This window comes from Zeugodacus cucurbitae, chromosome 3, assembly GCF_028554725.1.
Source record: "Zeugodacus cucurbitae isolate PBARC_wt_2022May chromosome 3, idZeuCucr1.2, whole genome shotgun sequence".
Classification (NCBI taxonomy): domain Eukaryota; kingdom Metazoa; phylum Arthropoda; class Insecta; order Diptera; family Tephritidae; genus Zeugodacus; species Zeugodacus cucurbitae.
The window spans coordinates 8,235,805-8,256,982 of record NC_071668.1 but is presented as its reverse complement, the minus strand read 5'-3'; the positions used below and the strand labels follow the sequence as shown (position 1 = coordinate 8,256,982).

At 37.3% G+C, this 21,178-nt stretch overlaps 1 protein-coding gene across 1 annotated transcript; it reads right to left on the bottom strand.

Annotated features, from left to right (window-relative positions):
• Nucleotides 1-1,131: 1,131 nt before the first annotated feature.
• On the bottom strand, nt 1,132-5,238 carry LOC105215266 (segmentation protein paired). Its single transcript, XM_011189089.3, has 2 exons — nt 4,673-5,238; nt 1,132-3,505 (listed from the first exon to the last, which is right to left on the bottom strand). Exons 1-2 carry the CDS (start codon nt 4,737-4,739, stop codon nt 1,629-1,631), a joined length of 1,944 nt encoding a protein of 647 aa, XP_011187391.2. The 5' UTR covers nt 4,740-5,238; the 3' UTR covers nt 1,132-1,628.
• Between the last annotated feature and the right edge of the window lie 15,940 nt (nt 5,239-21,178).

The window sequence follows — 21,178 nt, the reverse complement described above, 5'->3', positions numbered from 1 at the left end:
AGACATTATTGGTTCATCAAAATGAATAAACCAAAAATTTTCGGTATTGAACGTAGGGAAAAATTATGAAAATTTGAGTTATTGACAGACTTTGAACCAAAAAGAACTAGTTTTTTAGTTGTGATAAACAAACAGAAACTGATTCGTTACATAACTAGATAACGTTATTTCACTGAAATATAAAATTTAGTTTGAGATAAACGCGTTTTAAGTTTCAAATTGAAACTACCGTGGCCTGATGGGCGGAACTTCCAAAAGGTCTATCTCTTTGAATTTTACTTGGATTTACTTGAAATTATAGGAGAATATTTTAAACATGTTGTACTATTTAACAGATAAAAATTTCATTTCTTTAGAAGAACTATGATCTTCAGTTCTCTAGTTCCAATCATTTGGAAACATAAACAATTCATTCTGACAAGTTTTAATATAATATAAAGTCGTAACAGAATAAGAACAGAGTTTTCTGCCAAAATTACAAGCAAAATATGTGAGAGAGAAAAAGAAACAAGAAATCACAACCTATTATAGGCCTACAACTTTGCTTCCGCCGTTTTTTGTAAATTTAAGTTTTTTTTTTGTATAAAAACAGTTACAAATGTCGATGAGCCTCAGCCGCACTTTTCTTGGAATTAAAAAAGAAAAGCAAAATTTCCCGTAAATGTCGAGAATTGGGCTCAAAAAGCGACATTTTCAGTTGAGAATAAGTTTGGGATGAAAACAGATCTCTACAAATATTTTGTTGGATTAATGTTTACACAAATGTCCAAGATCGATATAAAAAGAAAATCGATTTAATCGACCAGTGTTTGATCATAGAGACATCTATTGGAAAACGGCGGAAGCAAAGTTGTAGACCAATATAATCTTCCGGAATGATTATTAGATAACAAGACCAAAATTATTGTTCGACTCAAAAAGAAATCTTGTCTACAGTCATGAAAAGAAAGAAGAAGGTCCGATATGACTTGGATACTTGGTTGAGTGAAAACGTTATTATACTAACAACACGCCACTTATTTCAGATTGAAAAATATTTATGTACAGAGAAAAACACGGAAGAATTTAATTTTCGATATTTTTATTAATACATACATAGCTCTTCATTTAATATTAGTTTCATATAAGTAAAACCCTTTCTAGAGCCGTGATGTTCGACTCTTTTTATATGTTCTCAATAGATTACTCAATAACTTAATAATATTTATTAACAATATTTTTTACTAAATATTACTAGATTTATATAATATTTAATATGTAGTATAATACAATAATAAAGCAAATGTCTTCTTCTTCTTATATTTATAAAGCATTATTTTCATTAATTTTTTATAAGCTGAACCAGCAATACTAGCTTACAATGTATTAGTTCGAAATGAAAAATATATGAAGCGAATGAACAGTTAAATTGATTCGAACTATTAATATACATACACATATTCCTAAAATTCACTTCGGTAAATATGAATTTAGACTCTCCCTATATTATTAATATTACTAAACAAAACGAAAGCCTCATTTGTAGAAACCTGAACTCAAGCATTAAAACTATAAAATCATTACATACTAGACTATACATTATTTACAAATACTATATACAATAAAAAATCACATCCTCTAAGTCATGCTTAGTACCAGGAAGGATAGAAGGGCTGTGGCACTGTAGGATAATTGATTTTCGGTGAGGAGTTAAAACCTGCACTACCGAAATTCTGTTGCATAAAGTGTGATGAACCGCCATTTGTTGTGGCGCTCATATTGGGGGCCGTCGCGCTGTGATGAAAGCCCAAATGCGATGAGGCATATTGTGCGGCAGCAGCTGCATGATGATGCGCATGCGTATGGAACGAGGATGCCGTTGGTGGTGGTGGTGCATATTGCGAATGATTGTGCGTGAAATCACGCTGATGTTGGAACATCATATGTGCCGCCGTCGATTCGGGTATTTGTGATGAACTCGAGTTCAACGAATCCTCCGGCGAGAGAGGAGCTGTGGGTCGCGCGGTAGACATATTGTGATTCGAAGTGGATTGCTGTTGCGCCATTGATGCATTCCAGCTGCCGTATAGTTGTTGCATTTGTTGTGGTTCTGTCTTCAACGCACTTTGCAATTCTTCAGCAGCGTTCGAGGCACTCGTTGAGCCAATGGCATTACCGCTCACATGCGTTTCATTGCCAATAACGGCGCTTAAACTATTGGGTGTGGGTGGTAATTGAATGCCACTGTTGTTAGCCGTAGCGCCGAATGCTGGCGACACCGATGTGTTGGGACTGTCGTCACGAGTCAACAATTGGTTGGAATCCGTTGCGGCTTCAGTTGCATAATTGAGATTATGATTGTTGCTACCTTGGCATGAGCTCATGCTATTATTGTTGCTATTTGAGCGCATTAGCGGTGAGATCGATTGATATTGCGACTGTAAAGTGGCACCAATATCAGCGGTGTGTTGAGCGCCACTCGTTGTTGCGCCAACCGAGCTGTTTCCTAGTAGGTTATGCGAGGGCAGATTATAGTTGGGTGCGGAGCCGTAGAATTGATGTGGTGGTGTCATCGAAGCAGTACCCGGTACCATTGTGCTGGGTGATAGATTCGCCACGGGAGCTGTGGGGTGTCCGGCATAGAAATCGTACATTTGTTGTTGATATGCAGCAGCCATTGCTGTGGCTTCGGACGAAACCGACGGCAACATGCCAGCAGCAGCAGCCGCTGCAGCATAGTTATTCGCCGCCGCGGCAGCAGCAGCAACTGGGGGCAGTTGATGGGGCACATAACTGCCTGTCATCGCGCTAACACTGCTGCCCGTCGTAGGACCGGAAGTGTTCTGCTTACGCAAGCGAGCGCGTCTATTGCTGAACCACACCTGTATGCGTGCCTCTGAGAGATTTGTGCGTTGTGCCAATTCCTCACGTGTATAAATATCGGGATATTGCGTGCGCTCAAAAGCGCGTTCCAACTCCTCCAATTGCATAGCGGTGAAAGTGGTGCGACTGCGACGTTGTTTACGTTTCAACGCTATTCCCGGTTCACTCTCGCAATCCGATGCATCCTCATCGGAGGGTTTGTGTGAATGTTCCGAACCGGATAGTGTCTTCTGTCCATCATCATCGGCGGGCGCATCGCGTCCGCGTACCAAACGAGAAATCGCCGAGACCGAAGGTGCTGTTGTGCGATCACAAATACCATCACGTATCAATTTATCTCTGATCTCCCAAGAGAATATGCTTGGGTTCTGACGTTTGTACTCCTCAATGCGATTCTCAATTTCTGGTGTGGCAATACGTGGCTTCGAACCACCAATAACACCCGGACGTATGGAGCCGGTCTCCTGATAGCGATTGAGTATCTTCGAAACGCAACCGTGTGATACGCGCAACTGACGCGATATGACGCATGGACGTATACCCTCAGCGGCCATCTCGACGATCTTTAAGCGTATATTATTCGGTAAAGGGCGACCATTTATGAATACTCCACCCAACTGATTGACACGTCCTTGTCCCGCATCTGTAAGTGTGAAATATTAGAATGTGTTACTTTCAAAATTGTTGCATATAGTAGGTTACGACGATTTCAAGCCAATTTTTTTCGAAAAATATAAGCATGTGTATGCGCTTAGCATTTAAGATGCATACTAATACTGAACTGTAGTCATCTACGGCACTCACACAATAACTCAGTGTGTAATAAAAACTAATTTTCCAATTGCGCGGAACACGGCAGGGACCCTAAGCGTTGCGCCGACGACTACATACTAAGTGAATAGCGCTTAGTTCAGGTAAAATAGAACTTCAAGCGGTCTCTTAGTAGCTATGCATGTATACGTGCACGCACGCGCCTACACTCAGCACTTAAAATGTGACTTTGGCGTTTTGAAAATCATTTCTTTTCATTTAAATGACCTTTATTAGTAGGCAATATGCCAGTTTGTTGTTGTTGCAATATGCTTACCGTAGAAAAGTGTCAAATGTTTTTTTTTTGTTTCTTTGCCTATTGAGATATGAATATAAACAAACGCCGAATGACAACAATTGACTTCTACGGAAGTTACACGGGCAATAACATTGAACAGCGCAAGGTCACACGATTGTCTATCACGAATAGTACTACCAACTGTGACTCTTAATGGTGTTAATGGCTGAAGCGACATGCTAAAATAGTATAGGAAGCTGTACTGAATGCCGAAGTGTTGAACTTTCTTTAGTAAGCGCTGTAGGGAGTTATTTTAAGAGGAGTTTATGTTTAAGAGGAGCTGATAGAAGTTCAAGATGTTGTGCTATGATTTAAGGGAAATGTTTTTAATATGAGATTTGAGAGAGATCTGATCATTATGATCTGCATAAAGCATTATTCTGAATTATGATAAAGAATAATTTTAAGAAAATTTAAAATTATTTTGGTGTTGCCATATGCTTTTTTTTAAGTAAAAAAAATAATTGAAATAATAAAATAAATTAAGTCAGAATATTTGATTTATTTTAAAAAAATTTTAATATTTTTGTCAACAAACTGAACTAGGAATGCTAAAACGCCGTTTTATGACAGCCCTGTGGACTAAATAAATTTCAAATTTTTTTTTAAAGCGCCTACACAATGCTTAGATTCTTATTTGTGACTTTATCAATGATTTTTTATAACAAAAAACCTCGAATTAACATCTTTATTGACACTTACCTTGCATGGTGGCGTATCCATTGAAGAAGGGTCTGTGCATTGCGGCGGCAAATGCGGTTACTGTCATTGTTTTTCAGCTTCCAAGTGGAATTTGTGAGATTTATTTTTTATATATCCAACACTTTAGTAGTGGGTATTGCTATATACGCACAAATACCGCACTAACTCAAAATACGTGTAAAGTTTTTTTTTTTGGATTGTCACTTATTTTAAAACAAATTGGTGTTTGTTATATTATTATCACTTTGTTTAATTATTTATATACCGTTAATTGGTTGTACTATATTTTCCATTTACACAAATTTAACTTAACAGTACACACAACACTTTATTAGTTTGACGGACGAATGAATTTTACAAATTTCCGTAACGGAAATAACTTATTGCGTATGTTGTGTTGCCTGTTTCGTAGCAACTTCATAACTGACTAACTTGTCGATCTTATGCCAAGATCGTCGACTCTTAGTGTAGGTTTCTGGAGTGCTCAATTTGAGACAAATACATGTGTTGTTTGTGTAAAACAACAACCAACTATGAAACCGGCAACAGGCAAACTTATTTCATAGTTGGTGTTGTTGTGATTTTCAACAAGATGCCGGCCATCGCTGTCAAATTGTTGGTACGTACACTCAAGTAGCAAGCGTTGCAATCAGGTAAAGTAAGAAAAAAAAATACAAATTTGAGCTAGTTTTTCGAGCACAACTACTAACCAGCCAGCCAATCAAAAGCGTGAACGCATTTTCCATCTCACTTTTTGCTATTTTAAAATATACACTAGGTTTGTTTGATATTTGCTTTATGAGTCGGTGAACCACAGCACAAAGCCGCAATGTTTAATACAATAAAATTAAGTGGGCGTTTTTGAGGCATTTCTGTATACAAATAAGTATATACAAACAAATGATACATACATACATATAAATGTAGTAATATGTAGATATATACATTATATGCACATCATTAACACGTTGTTGAGCATATATTTCATATATGTACATATTTTTGACGATTTGTTCAAATTAGGCTACAAATAATGGCCCCATAAAATGACCGTCTCGAATGGTACGACCGATAAGAGTTTGGAGCTGATATTTTTTTCGAAAGCAGTAAGAAAGCAAAATACTACAAAAATATTAATTTTCAAATTTGCTTTAGTGTTGTTATTTATATGCATAATTAGAAGCAGTAAAAATACATAGGTCTAATAGAAAGCAATAATATATTTAATATATTAGCGATTTCTCCAATTTTCTTAACTTTAGTATTTAATTAAATTATAAATAGTTAACGAATGCTATTCTTCCTTTTAGTCGAAAATAAAATGAGCGGCGCTATTAATCGATAATTAATTATTTAATTAAAATAAAAATAAAATTATAAAAAAAATTAAAAAAATAAATATTATATGTACAATATACAGTTAAAATTCTATAACCCGTACTTCTATAACTTGAAATTCTCCATATCTCGAACTCTTGAATTGGCAATTGTAATCAAATTTCATACAAATTATCCTTCGTTACTCGAAAGTCTCTCTAACTCGAAGAACATAGAGCTGTGTTCATTGAAATAGCAGTGCAACGGAAGGGAAAATATATAACTGATTTTCTTATATATTCCTTTTCGTTAGTTGATCTCTTGCATTAAAATATCAATTTTTGATTTTCTTCAGCGAAAAGTGCTGAAAAAATTATAAATTCGTAAATAGTAGTGTATGTATGTGATTGGCGTTGCAACCGTTTAGCCGGTTATAGCCGAATCGACGATAGTGCGCCACCTCTCTCTCTCCTTCGCAGTTCGGCGCCAGTTGGAGATCCCAAGTGTAACCACGTCGCTCTCCACCTGGTCCCTCCAACGGAGTGGAGGCCTTCCCCTTCCTCGGCTTCCTCCGGCGGGTACTGCATCGAACACTTTCAGTGCTGGAGTGTTTTCATCAATTCGTACAACATGACCTAGCCAGCGTAGCCGCTGTCTTTTTATTCGCTGAACTATGTCAATGTCGTCGTATAACTCGTACAGCTCATCGTTCCATCGTCTGCGGTATTCGCCGTTGCCAATGTTCTGAGGACCATAAATCTTGCGCAAAATTTTCCTCTCGAAAACTACTAGTGTCGTCTCATCTGATGTTAATATCGTCCAAACTTCTGCACCGTAAAGCAGGACGGGAATGATAAGCGACTTGTAGAGTTTGATTTTGGTTCGTCGAGAGAGGACTTTACTGTTCAATTGCCTACTCAGTCCAAAGTAGCACCTGTAAGCAAGAGTTATTCTGCGTTGGATTTCGAGGCTGACACTGTTCGTGTTGTTGATGCTGGTTCCCAGGTATACGAAATTATCTACGACCTCGAAGTTATGACTGTCAACAGTGATGTGGGAGCCAAGACGCGAATGCGCCGACTATTTGCTTGATGACAGGAGATATTTCGTCTTGTCCTCATTCACCTCCAGACCCATTCGCTTCGCCTCCTTATCCATGCGGGAAAAAGCAGAACAAACGGCGCGGTTGTTGCTTCCGATATCAATATCATCGGCATACGCCAGGAGCTGTACACTCTTGTAGAAGATAGTACCTTCTCTGTTTAGCTCTGCAGCTCTTATAATTTTTTCCAGCATCAGGTTAAAGAAGTCGCACGATAGTGAGTCACCTTGTCTGAAACCTTGTTTGGTATCGAACGGCTCGGAGAGGTCCTTCCCAATCATGACGGAGCTTTTGGTGTTGCTCAACGTCAATTTACATAGCCGTATTAGTTTTGCGGGGATACCAAATTCAGACATCGCGGCGTAAAGGCAGCTCCTTTTCGTGCTGTCGAAAGCCGCTTTAAAATCGACAAAAAGGTGGTGTGTGTCGATCCTCTTTTCACGGGTCTTCTCCAAAATTTGGCGCATGGTGAATATCTGGTCAGTTGTCGATTTTCCAGGTCTAAAGCCACACTGATAAGGTCCAATCAGTTTGTTGATGGTGGGTTTTAGTCTTTCACACAGTACGCTCGATAGAACCTTGTATGCGATATTTAGGAGGCTGATCCCACGGTAATTGGCGCAGACTGTGGGATCTCCCTTTTTATGGATTGGGCTGAGCACACTGAGATTCCAATCGTCAGGCATGCTTTCTTCCGACCATATTCTGCAAAGAAGCTGATGCATGCACCTTATCAGTTCTTCGCCGCCGTATTTGAATAGTTCTGCCGGTAATCTATCGGCCCCCGCTGCTTTGTTGTTCTTCAAGCGGGTAATTGCTATTCGAATTTCTTCATGGTCGGGTAATGGAACATCTGTTCCATCGTCATCGATTGGGGGATCGGGTTCGCCATCTCCTGGTGTTGTACTCTCACTGCCATTCAGCAGGTCGGAGAAGTGTTCCCTCCATAATCCCAGTATGCCCTGGACATCGGTTACCAGATTACCACCTTGGTCTCTACATGAGGATGCTCCGGTCTTGAAACCTTCGTTAAGTCGCTTCATTTTTTCATAATATTTTCGAGCATTCCCTCTGTCTGCCAGCTTCTCAAGCTCTTCGTACTCACGCATTTCGGCCTCTTTCTTTTTTTGTCTGCAGATGCGTCTCGCTTCCCTCTTCAGTAAATAGTAGTAGTAGTTTGATTATGTTGTTAAATGTGATTTTAATGGGAATTCACTATAACAATGATATTGAGATTAGAGTGTATTGGTATATTGTATTTGATCCTTGAGCTTAGAGATGGCATTCGGTACCATAAAATATAAAATGAAAATCGAAAAACTTGTCATACGCCAAAGTACAAATTGCTGAAGTTTTAGATCTGCGTCGTAACCATTCTACGATGATTGTAGAATAAATATTTGATTGCACAAAACCCTCGAAAAATGTTTTTACTTAGTCACCGGCATATCAAAACTTGTTTGGGGTTTGCGAAAAGCGATTTGAACTCACCACAGTGCTTTAACACCTTGACTTTATAATTTGGCCATACTGTCTAGAACCTGCTCCACCAAACGAGACCAGTTTGGCCTCATCTAAACAAAGGATATTAGTCCATTTTGATACTCGCCAGATAAAATGGGGTTTAGTTGCACTTCTATTTCAATAAACACAGCTGTATATAGTATGTAAATGAACCTAAAAAGGTAAATTATTATCGAGAAATTCAATGGTAATAGACAGGAAACCTTAAAATTCTATACAATGGGTATCACTTTGCACCAACATAGTATCTTTCAGAGAGTGAAAACTTTAAATCATCCGTCCGAGTACCGTTGTGACCTCATGCGAAACTCGCTACTAGGCTATACAAACAATCATTTACAAATATTAATATAACCGATATCTTAATCTCTGTCTGGAATGTTAAAATCCTCGTGATTGCAAAGCCCTCCTGTCAGTCCTGGTTAGTAGCTCAACTGTAAAGAGCGAAAACGCGATCAACCAAGTTGCGAAAATTGTTGGTCACTGTTTCAATTTCACGGGATATATAGACAGTTTTTAGACATTTATGTTCGAATTTATATGATTCAACATATATTTAAGCCTATTCGTCAAATTATAAAATTAAGATAAGAGTTCTTTAAAAAGGAACTCTCCAGAACAATAACGTTCAGAGTACTCTTACTTTTCTAAAACAGAAGATAGAGCCAAACTTACCGTCAATAGTGAAATTGCTGAATAATAGTTAGCGACTTAAGTAGTAAAATGTTCAGGGTGAATGAGACTAATATGTTTTATATTTAATATAGTTTGCACCAGAACTATATCGACTTGAAGGGGCTAAGGGCTAAATCAGTGTAACCCAAGATAAATTATGCGATTTTAGCAATTTTTTTAAGAATTTACTCGATTGAATATTTTGACTTAATAACGTTTATTTTCAGATTTATTTTAATATTGAAAAATAACCGATTTATGTTCTGTCCTCGGAGGTGCCAAAAAAGTTCCACAACTCCTGACATGATTCTGGACCAATGAGTGGTTGAAACAAAAAAATTCGAAAATATTATTAAAGTTGGAGGTAACACATGATTTTTGAAAATTATAAAAAGTCTTGATAATAGTACAATTTAAAAAAAAATAGCAGTGTTTTATTGCCAAATTCACAAATTTCAACTAATCAAAAATATCTTTGAGTTATGGTGGCCGCAATTTTGTAAAATGTCGTTTCGAGAAAATCGCATTTAAAGTTTTAACTTTAGCCATTTATACCTGCGATCGGTCGCTGTTTATAACGCTTCCATTCAAAAACTATTCAAGATACGATCTTACCGTTTTCACAGGATATTTTAGAAAACATAACCTTTCGAATAATATTATTAAATTTATTTATTTGAACATGAGCTTATGAAAACATAAGCGCTGAGGACTGAGTTCCAGAGTATAATTGGCCATTGAATGATCGATGTAAAACCGATTGGACTATTTATTTAAGTGCCTAAAAAAATCACGGAACATAAGTCTACTACACAAGAAAGGAAAACTCTTAGATAGCAACATTTTATACATTTCCATATCCATATCTACTTCTGACCACTTAAAAGGTTACACCACCCTGGAATTTGCAAAAAAAAAATATTTTTTTGCTTAATTTTAAAGTCTATATTCTAAATAGTATTTTGAGAAGTTTTCGAAAACAATGTCTCAATAATTACGAAAGAAGAGTACATCATTTTTTTCTTTTTTTGCGTTTTTTTTTTCAAAACAATATTTTTCGAGATGGTATACACGATAACTCAAAAACTATTCAACCGATTGAATTGAAAATTAAAATACATCTTCCTAAAAGGATTTTCCACAGAGTCAGGTAAGATTTTTTTTCGATTGAATAATTTGAAGAAAGAAAATGTATCCATGGTTCCGGAAGAATCGATCCACGGCAATGGATACATATATCTCTGGCATTTTTAATTAAAAGAATTTTTTATAATATTTATAAAGCTTAAGATATGTATTAAATTAGCAATAAAGAAGTAAAAAAAATCGTAAAAAAACATCCGGTTTTCATGAGTACATGATGGCGTAACCTTAAGCACAAAATCTTGGAAAATACCCGAAAAACGATTTTATAACCACGAGCCGTTATCGAAAACAACAAGAGAGCTACCTTCCGAAAGCTTTAATACTGCAATCAAGAGAACTACATCCGGTTGCATTAGTTCCATGTTTTACATGCATAATATACATATTTCTTCAATCAAACATATTTGCATTCACGAAAACATCAGTATTTGTACAAGTTAAAGGTGCGTAGCTTCACGCATATCCTTTTCACGCTTTCCACCTACCACTTCGTAACCATTCATTAGGTCAATGGTTAACATTTTCGAATGACGAAGCGTGTGAATTTGATTAATTACAGAATTTCACGCAACAACTGGTCTATTGTGTGGTTTCCAGATAAAAATATAAAAAAACGCTCGGAATAAAGGAAACAATTGCTATATAGAGCCGATATACGCCACATCTTTAGCAGAGACGCGTACCTATCCCAACCAAAACTCTGACGAGTGTATCGAGTAAACTCAATTAATAATCGAGAATAATTTCTATTAACTTTGACGCCACCGCGGAAATTGTAAAACACAAAAGAACTGAGAATGCGAACAGACTTATGAAAAATTAATGTGACCAGTGGAATTGTAATAAGTGAATACGAGTATAGAAAGAATAAATACATCTTTATATTTATATAAGTAATTATTGTAGTTCAAGTGCATTTCTTTTATATAATATTTTAGAGAATCTTAATTAATCTTTCTGGAATAGTAGCAAAATGCAGATATTTCGAAAAAAACTGAAAACTTGTTTGATGCTTGAAAATATTTTTTTAATTTCATATTGGAAAATGAAATACTTTCTAAGGAAATATTTTCTCGGTAAAATTGTTTATTATTATATTCAAGATAGTATATTTTTGAGTCCAAATAAGAAATTCATAGAATAATATCATCGGATCAGATCCGCTTCCCTAGAATGGAATGTTGAATTTTTAGAACAGATCAGAAGGTAATTGTAAGGTGCTCTACACAGGCGCACTCTAAAATTCCCGTTAGGTCGCTTACATCCCTGTTTACTTGAACCACTGCACTGTAGAACCGTCCCAAGGCTCGATCAGAAATGTCTTACGCCCTTGTTAATAGCTTTTAGCAATTTTGCTATCCGACTTATGTGGGTACCCGATCTCCGAGGAATAGCTGGAAACTGCAGAGCGGACTAGCTTACAGGAGAGAGTATCCTAGCAACATTGACGTCGGAGTGAAAGCGGGTGGGTAGTCCGTTGTCCACTTACGCTAGAGCGCTGGAAACACTGGCTTCGAGTGAGTTCGCCAAACGGTGGACAACAACCATCACCTATGCAGTAAAGAGGTTTTCGGTGGTGCTTCTACCTGCTGTTGCTTAGGAAGGCTCATCTCGCCGCAATCATTTAATAGGTATGCATGCAGTGAGATTAGGGATCAACTCAGATGCTAGTTGCCAAAGGTGCTTGAAGGAATTGGAGGAAGGCGAAGAGGAATCATCGAAGCACTTCCTCCTTCAATGTCCAGCATTCGCCAGAATAAGGTTAAAACAACTAGGCGAATCCATCGAAGTAACTGGAATCGATATTAGCCGATTTAAGAACTTTGTTAGACCAAGCACTTTGTCGAATTATGAAATGATATGATAAATGTAAAGCTGCTTGGAGGAATTGGAGGAAGGCGAAGAGGAATCATCGAAGCACTTCCTCCTTCAATGTCCAGCATTCGCCAGAATAAGGTTAAAACAACTCGGCGAATCCAGCGAAGTAACTGGAATCGATATTAGCCGACTTAAGAACTTTGTAATAGACTTTGTCGAATTATGAGGGTCTTGCGATCCGTTGGGATTATTTGGAGTCACAAAGGACAATCGAAGCTGTCAAAGTGAGACTTTCTGCAGTTGCGGAGATCTACCTCTTGACCTAACCTAACTTAAGAATATAAAAGTGGTAAGTGTGTATTTGACAAAGTAGCCGAAAGCTATTCTAAACACACTTGAGAGACCTTGAGTCTAAAGACAGAAATAATTTTCCGACATTGACTAACTACTCATAAGAGTTTCCCCCGAAAGTATTGTATGAATCGAATAATCATTAATTGAAATTCAGACCGAAGTAAAATCGAAAACCAAAGTCATTTTTTAACTAGAGATCTATTGACCTTCAGAAGTAGATTTAAGGAGGTTTATTGTGGAGATATAAGAACTATTGAGTATCGGATAATAAACAAGAGAACAGCACAAAATGATAGAAGCTCAGCTAGATACCAAATATTTAACACTGCCAATATTAAGTAATTCTACATTAAGCAATAACAACATGCAAACTTTTTTTGGTCAATTCAAATACTACCGTAACAACCAAAATTGCTCGGTTTCAACTGCAGATACCGTTGCAGTTACGAGGCCTTTTGGTCACAGTGTCCTCCTCAAGGTTGCTGTGACCACGAAATCCATACACATATCCCAAACATAACCTACCACATGCTGCAACTAAATTGCTGCATAAATTCGAATTTGAAAAACTTCAAGCGCACCGTACAATTTACACCGTCACACAGACGAATAGTGGTGGTCGCTGTTCGGTTAACCGATGTCAACATTGCTTGGTATGTGGTAAACTGTGGTGGATGTGTCAATATGAGTTCGTGCTCGCTGTGCTAATTTGTCATAGTAAATGTGGTGGATGGAAAGGCCAACATGTACGTAGATATGTATGTATGTATGCACATAACGATACACTGATAATATCATTAAGACATCCTGATCAAGGACATAACAATTGGCACTGCATAGCAGTGTATGTTTGTATGCATGTATGTGTGTAGATTAAGTGTTTGTTAGTGTAGCAGTTATATGTACATATGTATGTGTTGAATAAGTGGCAACATTTATTGGCATCCAACATATTTGCTGGCAACTGAACAACAGCGTGACAGACGTTGTGGCTTCGCTACTTGCCACAACGAATTGATTAGAAATTTACAGCTATTAAAGTTGTACAAACTGTTTGGCAAATAAGCGTAAAGCGTAACAAAGGACTACAAAATCACTAACAACTAACTGTCTTTTAGAGTTGCTGAAATGCAATAAAAAAATGTTTTATTTCATTTTAATATTTCAGTGATAAAAATCTCGAGTTACTCGGGTGACATATTATACACCCAGTTAACTAACTCAATAAAGAAAGAAATGTCTAATTAACGTCAGAAGAACACGCTCACTCCTCCTATTAGCACCGATAATATGCGCATTCAAAGCTGCCTTGTCTCCTCGCAACAATCACCAATGGCAGATATTCATGTGTATCAATTATGTTGTGTTTGTTTGCCAAACAAATGCCGGATTGACGTTCTAATGAAGCGCTAAATTTCCACACAAACGCGCAATTCTACAATTATATTGTCTCATTTTTCGCGCTCTCAACCAACCAACCAAACCAACGCGATGTACAATAAGCGGGAAACAGGTAACGCTGGCGGATGCATCCAGTCAGTTGTCGCAAATAAAACCTTCAGTAGACATTATAGTTTCCAAATAGCTGGCAAATAGCGTTTCATTCATCGCCCAGCAGGTGAGCATCATAAACACCTCTAAGTAGCATATTCATAGCACGCTGCTGGAGCTCGCAACGGCGCGCAAACTGCGCACACACACTCAAACACATATATACAAGAATACAGAAATGTTCGACTTCACATCCTCCAATATGTGTTGTGTATTTATATGAGAAAACGTACATCCTAGCAACTAGTTAGTAGTGTCCTTAAATGTCATTTGATTTTTCGTGGAATGAAAACAGCGCGCGTCCACCGTTTTTAGCGCGAAAATTTCCCTAAAAGCATGTCGCCTGCTGTTTCGACTGTTTTTCCTCTAAAGCAAAAGTCAACGAAAATTAGTGTTGCTATTGTTGGTATAGTTCATACACACACACACACACACATACTTACATATCTCTGAATTCTTCTCTGTATTTAAGTTAAATGTCGTCAGAAAAAATCTATTTGACAACGACAAGATCATCAAAAGCCGTGATCGTTTCACTGAACTGATTTGAAACATCCCTACAGGCGTCTTTCTCAATGCTTGTAGAACATATGCATCATGTCCTTCTTTTTTAGAAAGAGCAATGTTCTAATTTTAATGTCTTTGTTGTTTACCGATTATTATTATATTATAATGCTTTTGATGAAGATGTGTTATTCATTAAATACTATGGATTCGTAGATTATTGAAATTTCACTAAAACTTATTTCAATTATAAGCACTCAGAAAGAAGAAGGTCTTTTCTAAAAATGCTAACCACTATATAAAACTTTTTTCATCAATATTATGAAAATGTTTCGGAGGATCATCATACTATCTATGCCCAATCCTGTAACTATTGGGTAACATTGTCCTTGTTCTTCTATCAAAACATAAATCAGTACAAAGTGGAAAAATCTATTTTAAAACATTGACCCGAAATATGTTTTAATTTCAGATTAGGTTGGGTTCAATGGCTGTTCCCCACCGGATGGAAACACACTTAGACTATGAAGGGCAGTCCTTTGTGATGCCCAAAATTTATCACTTCACTTGAATTTAAGAATCGATAAAGCGCCTAGAACCTACCACGAATCTGCAGTCCTCTTACGATTTACTTTGGGTCAGAAGGATCTTGCGACAGAACAAGTGTTAGTGACTGTCCAGCGCTTTCTCAGTTCAGCTGAGACCCATCCATCCAGAAGTAAATTACAAGAGGATAGTGATGCTCCTATTTTCTGCGATTCCGCTGTAACCAGGCACCTAAACTAGTATGATAGCGGATGATCCAATCCAACTGATATTATTTCTTCACCACGCAGTTGCGCAGAGTCAGCGAGGTCAAGACTAGTATCGCCGCTCTACTATAAAAGTGGATCGTCACTTCTCTGAAGGATGCTGCGCTTTGCAGCAATAAATCCGCTGCAACCTTTATAGCAGCCATTTTCGCTTGAAAAACCCTACAATAGTACGGCTGAGGCTGAAGTTGATGAGAAGTTCGCGACAATAAACTCATCCCCAAACCTTCCCCAATAACTTCGACCCATCCGTAAAGAAGCTCACCGCGCCTCTGCCCTAGCGACTCCTACCAAATCTCTCTTGAAGGGGTTCATTGGGGTCAATAAAAAGCAAAATCTTTCAGAACCCAAATGGACAATCGAGCGCATATTCTCAGATTGTGATCCCTGGAGTATTGCCAGTGTCAGTCATAAAAAGGAGATTCAAAAATTAGAAGGCAATATGCAGATTTCACAACGGATCAGTGTCTTATTAACTACCTTAGACATGATTTGAGCTGAATAAACGTAAAAGTTTCTTCGAAATAAATTATACCTACATACATACTGTATATTCTACTACATATGGATATTGAGTCGTTAAAGTTTAGAAGGATTCACATCTCGTGAGCTGGATAACGATCTCTTCACTCAAAATCACATCTTAAATGCCCGAAAATAATACCAATGAAATATTAATATTATTGCAACCCTTGCTTTATTTAATTTTCGAGTTTATTTTAAACACTGTGCGAAATTCCAATGTACATACATACTCGTATAGCCATACAAATGTAGTCCGAATGTCTGCTAAATTGCCGAAAGTAACGAAACATTCGTCATTCGTCCGTCAACCGTAGACTGACTGACTGACATAAAGAGTCGAATATTTCCTGAATTGAATTCGTAACCAGCAAACCAGCACATACGAGAATATTCACCCACCTTTCGAAAGTCATTAGTTGTGGAGATCGTGTGCGCCAAGTGGTGGCAGGCGGACAAGCACAGTGCACCAGGGGCGAGGGTGTGAAAGCGGTGATGGTGTGTGCCCGCTGGCGGTACGATCAGAAGAGCCTACAAATTGATCATTAAACAGAAGGCAATGGTGGTGGCAGTAGGCGCAAAGACACAAAAAAAAAAGATAAGACAAGACAAACGAAGAGCAGAAACATACGCGACTGCAAAGTGAACTCTGGGCCAACCACTACAACAGCAAAGATCAGACTTTAAACAATGTTTTTAATAACCACTGAACCACTGAGCACATCTGTTGGATACGAAGTAACGTTACAAAATGTTGCTTGCTCCTCCTGCTGTGCGTCGGCTTTGCCATAGACGCTTAGGAGAGCGCAAGCAGCAAATTTCGGACGCGATTGGCTGTAATAAACGAAAAAGCAAGAAGATTAATTTGTTTTCACGACTCTCGTCAGACTGACTGACGGACAATCGTTATATTTTCGAACACAGAGGGCTGTGTGTAACCTCATCAGTAAACAACCTGTTGCGCTCATTATTCTGGAGTTTTGTGATTTTTACTATATTTCATTAGCAGCATAAGCATATGTACATTTGCTGTTTCTTATTTTATTCTCATCACTTACGATCGCCTACTTTTTACCAATAAACATATTTAATGCAAAGCAAAGAGAGTTTGTCGTAAATTAACGATAGATCATCGTATGAAAAACCGTTTGCCGCTATATAAAAACAATAGTTTACTCGTAGATGCCACGAAGTGAGAGCAAAAGTGATGCGCATTTATCAGGTGAATGATGCTGGGGCCAAAGCACGCAATGTTACCCTCAAGTAATTGGGAAAATGTATCGTTTCGGATATATGCCGATTAAAATCTCATCTAACAGCTCACTACTACTTGCTGCCTGCTTGTCTGACTGCACGACTGCCTCTTGTGGCCACAGCATGCGGAGGAAATCATTAATCACTGAGCATACGGTCGGTCATACCGCTCTGAAGATAAGTGGGAAATCTTCTGTAGTCACACAGTTTCAATAAGGTGACAATTGGTTGTAAAAAATAATTATTTCGAATCATTGCGGTGATCGACGCTTCTTTAAACATTGAAATGGTAATATTTGCATATATATATAATAAGTTAAAATTCTTGAAATTTGCATTCAAAGTATTAATAAATTGTCCCAGTAGCGTGTATAATTGAAATGCGCCTGATTTCCCCATAATCACACTTTATTCGAAGCGCTCCTCGTGTGTGCATAATTGACAAAACGAAGCATTCAATTACCACCCGGTTTTCCAAATGTAACGAATTAAAAAAAATGTAAGCATATTTTTATGGCACTGGAAAAACGCCATACGGTTCCGTTTGCAAGACAGACAGACAGACTGTGTGCCAGCTGAGGGCTCATTAGCATAGCAGTTGGGCATGAAAGTGCTTTGAAGAAGCTACAGCGTCGCAATAGCACGCTTCAGCCGCATTATTTGGGCGTTTATTGAGCAAAAAGCGAGTACATTTAGTGCAACTGCATTTGTATGCACTCATAGCTATGATTCTGACTCCTTCAACGCAAAAAATGGAACACCAAAGTAACTTTTTTTTTAATTATCCGAAATTTCCAGGAAAATAATAAAGCGTTTTAAATTGCATTGGTTAAGGTTTTACATATTTTCGAAAGGGAACGACTAAGTTCGGGTGCAACCAAAGATTATATGCTCTCGCAATTATTATAATTTTATTTTATTATTATTTAATATTTATATTTATTTTTTATTTAATTTTGCAAAGTTTTGTTCCGATTTCTTCACTAATACTTAAATTAAATATTCTAAAGTTATCGAATCAGATGGACTTCAAAATTTAATTTTTTTTTTGGAAGTAGATGTGATTGGTAACCGATTTCGCCCATTTTCCATTTCTATTTCTTATAAAAACCTGAGTGCAGCTCATTTTTGCTATTTCTTCTGTAAAATTTAGTGTTTCTGACGTTTGTCGTTAGTAAGTTAACTTCAGTGTTTAAGGCAGTAGTCTGCTTTAGAAGCCGAAAAAAACGTTTTTTAGCAATTTTTTTTGAAAGGGAAGGAAATGATTGCGGTAAACGGAATTTTAAGACGATAGTGTACTATTTTTAAGGCTTAAATAACAATCTTTATTATTAACAAGTAAGGAAGGGCTAAGTTCGGGTGTAACCGAACATTTTATACTCTCGCAATTTATTTATTTAACTTTATTTATATTATATAATACACAATTTGACCTACATATTCGTCATATATATTGTATTGTTGGTAACCCTAATATTAGGTTAGAAGCACCGAGGTCCTCATGTTCGATATATGGGGCATTGAAAACCTATGGTCCGATTTGGTAATTTTTAGAATGGGGCTGCCACACTATAAACGTAGTATTTGTGCAAAGTTCTGCACCGATATCTTCACTAGTGTTTACTTTATATATTGTAAAGTAAACGATTCGGATCGTCTTCAAAGTTCTGGTATATAGGAAGTAGGTGTGGTTGAGAAGCGATTTGGCCTATTTTCACAACATATCATTGGGATGTAAGGAAACTATTACAAACCAATTTTCATTGAAATCGGTCGAGTAGTTCCTGAGATATGGTTTTTGACCCATAAGTGGGCGACGCCACGCCCATTTTCCATTTTGTAAAAAAATCTGAGTGCAGCTTCTATCTGCCATTCCTTATGTGAAATTTAGTGTTCCTGGCGTTTTTCGTTACTGAGTTAACTCACTTTTAGTAAGTTTCAACCTAACCTTTGTATGGGAGGTGGGCGTGGTTATTATCCGATTTCAACTATTTTCATGGTGTGTGGTGGGGTATGTAAGAGAACTGACTGCAGAAAGTTTGGTTTGTGAAGCTTTATTGGTTTGCGAGTTATATACAAATAACTGATTTGGGGGCGGCTCCACGCCCACTTTCCGAAAAAAATACATCCAAATATGCCCCTTCCTAGTGCGATCCTCTATTCCAAATTTTACTTTTATAACTTTATTTATGGCTTAGTTATGATACTTTATGTGTTTTCAGTTTTCACCATTTTGTGGGCGTGGCAGTGGTCCGATTTTGCCCATTTTCGAAAGCAACCCTCTCACTGTCCCATGGAACGTGTGTTCCAAGTTTCATTAAGATATTTCAATTTTTACTCAAGTTACAGCTTGCACAGACGGACGGACGGACGGACGGACGGACAGACAGACATTCGGATTTGAAATCCACTCTTCACCCTGATCACTTTGGTATATATAACCCTATATCTAACTCGTTTAGTTTTGGGTGTTACAAACAACCGTTATGTGAACAAAACTATAATACTCTCTTTAGCAACATTTGTTGCGAGAGTATAAAAATATTTAAATTTTTTCAAAGTTGTAAAACAAGTAGTTTAAATGATACTATTGTCCGACTTTTTTCGTTCAAATAGAAGATAATTTAATACTGAAGCTAGATCACTGTGGTTTTTTTCGATCGGACATATGTATGTATATTCTTTTTGCTATCGCCGGCACCGTTTTCTAACACTTGTGAAAATGAAAACTCAAGAAAACGCGCTTTAAAGTTTTACTGAGCATTCGCACCTGCTCGACGCTCGGCCACTAAAACTGCTCTAGCTTCGAAAATATGTCGAATTGGCCTATGGAATTTTAAAGACATATTCTTGGGTAGTTTTGGAAGAGATTAAAAAAAAAAAAACAAAAAAAATGATTTTCTGAAGCTTGTAAAGCAGACTACTGCCTTAACTGAAATTATCGCTTGTACGGACGGATAGACAGACATCCAGATTTTAACTCTACTTGTCACTCTGATCAATACGATATATAATTTGGAACTCGTTTAGTTTTAGGACTGACAAACCACCGTTATGCTAACAAAACTATTATAGCAATCATGTTGCGAGTATAAAAATCTTATTTCAAAATCAATAGCTGATGAAACCGACTAAATTAAGTAAGAAATGAACAATTTGAACATAAATGTGGTTTTAAATAATTTCTTTAATTTTAGAAGTTTTAAAACATTCCTTTATGATTATTTTGTATTCCTTAAAATATATGAATGCATGTGTAGTTTGAAGTTAAAGTTATTCATGAAGTTAAAAGAATAATGAAAACCGCGCACGCTTGCTCTCAATTCTACCTGCTCTAAATTTCTGCTAAAACGCCGTGAAAGCTGAAACAGTAACACCCACAAATGCATACTACTGACAACAACTCACGAAAAACAAACATACAAACATATGCAAATGAAATGCAACAGCGGACAGAGGCGTGAGCTGTCATACTCGTACATACTAAAGGTCAACTCACTGCATAGAAGAGTCAACCTTTTAGACATGTGGGTAAAGTTTGACTTTTGCAAATATTTTGCTAAGATTTTCATGCGCTTAGACGCTTATTTGTCATGATTAAATCCATTACCAGGGATAATCGCATTAAAATGTAACAACTAAAGGTCGGTCTATTGAACAACATGCAACATTTATAAATGCATATTTGTGTTGTAGGGTTGCTTGTGCCACGATGGTCTTTTCCACCGCCGCCCACCGACAAAACAAGCAGCAAATATTTTAAAATTTGTATTTTAGTTGCTTCTTTAATTTTTTTTGAGGTCTGTATGTTTGTGTTTGTTGTTCGACAGTAGCGCAGATACACAGTACACTCTTCCAGGTGAATAGAATTTTGCCTCCACGCGGCGCAACGAATGTGATTAACCCTTCTGAGAGTATATATGTATA